The sequence below is a fragment of the Fonticula alba genome (genome assembly GCF_000388065.1).
Source record: "Fonticula alba strain ATCC 38817 unplaced genomic scaffold supercont2.5, whole genome shotgun sequence".
Taxonomy (NCBI): domain Eukaryota; order Rotosphaerida; family Fonticulaceae; genus Fonticula; species Fonticula alba.
Genome location: NW_009242975.1, coordinates 855765 through 856277, shown reverse-complemented (window position 1 = coordinate 856277; position 513 = coordinate 855765). Strand labels below are relative to the sequence as shown.

Sequence of the window (513 nt, the reverse complement as noted above, 5' to 3'; positions counted from 1 at the left end):
CCCCCCCCCTCCAGCCCTCGACTGCCCTCCTCCCCTCCCGGCATCCGACTCCTCCAAGGAGCCCCAATGCCCGAGCGTCGACTTCCGGCACCCGGCGACTCTCGTTCCCTCTGACACCGACTGTGTACCACACGCACACACACACACACGCGCATACACACAGACATAGACACACGCACGCACGCACGAGCTCGCCTCCCTTCCCTGGCCCTTGTGTCCCTGCACCTCCTAGCGAACGAGATCCGCCCTGCCGAGTGGACCTTCCCCAATTCCTACACCTCTCCCCCCTCCCCCCGTTCCCCATGGTGATGGCGCATTCCTCCACCTGGGCCAACTTCACCGAGACCGACGCCCTCTTGATGGAGGAGCACGGCCTCGACGAGGAACATCAGTTCATCGTCCTTTCATCGAGTTCCAACAATCTCGCCTCTTTCTTCGGCTCCTATCGCGAATGTGCGTGTCTCTCTCTCTCTCTCTCCCTCTCTCTCTCTCTCTCCAGCCCCCCCCCCTCTT

General features: G+C 62.6%; 1 protein-coding gene across 1 annotated transcript in view; it reads left to right on the top strand.

The window, feature by feature from the left end:
* The first annotated feature begins 1 nt into the window (after position 1).
* Positions 2-513, top strand: part of H696_03382 (hypothetical protein) — a 4493-nt gene continuing 3981 nt past the window's right edge. The window contains exon 1 of the mRNA XM_009497248.1: positions 2-453. Coding sequence (XP_009495523.1) covers positions 303-453 — 151 coding nt within the window. The 5' untranslated portion in view covers positions 2-302. The remainder of the gene's footprint in view (positions 454-513) is intronic.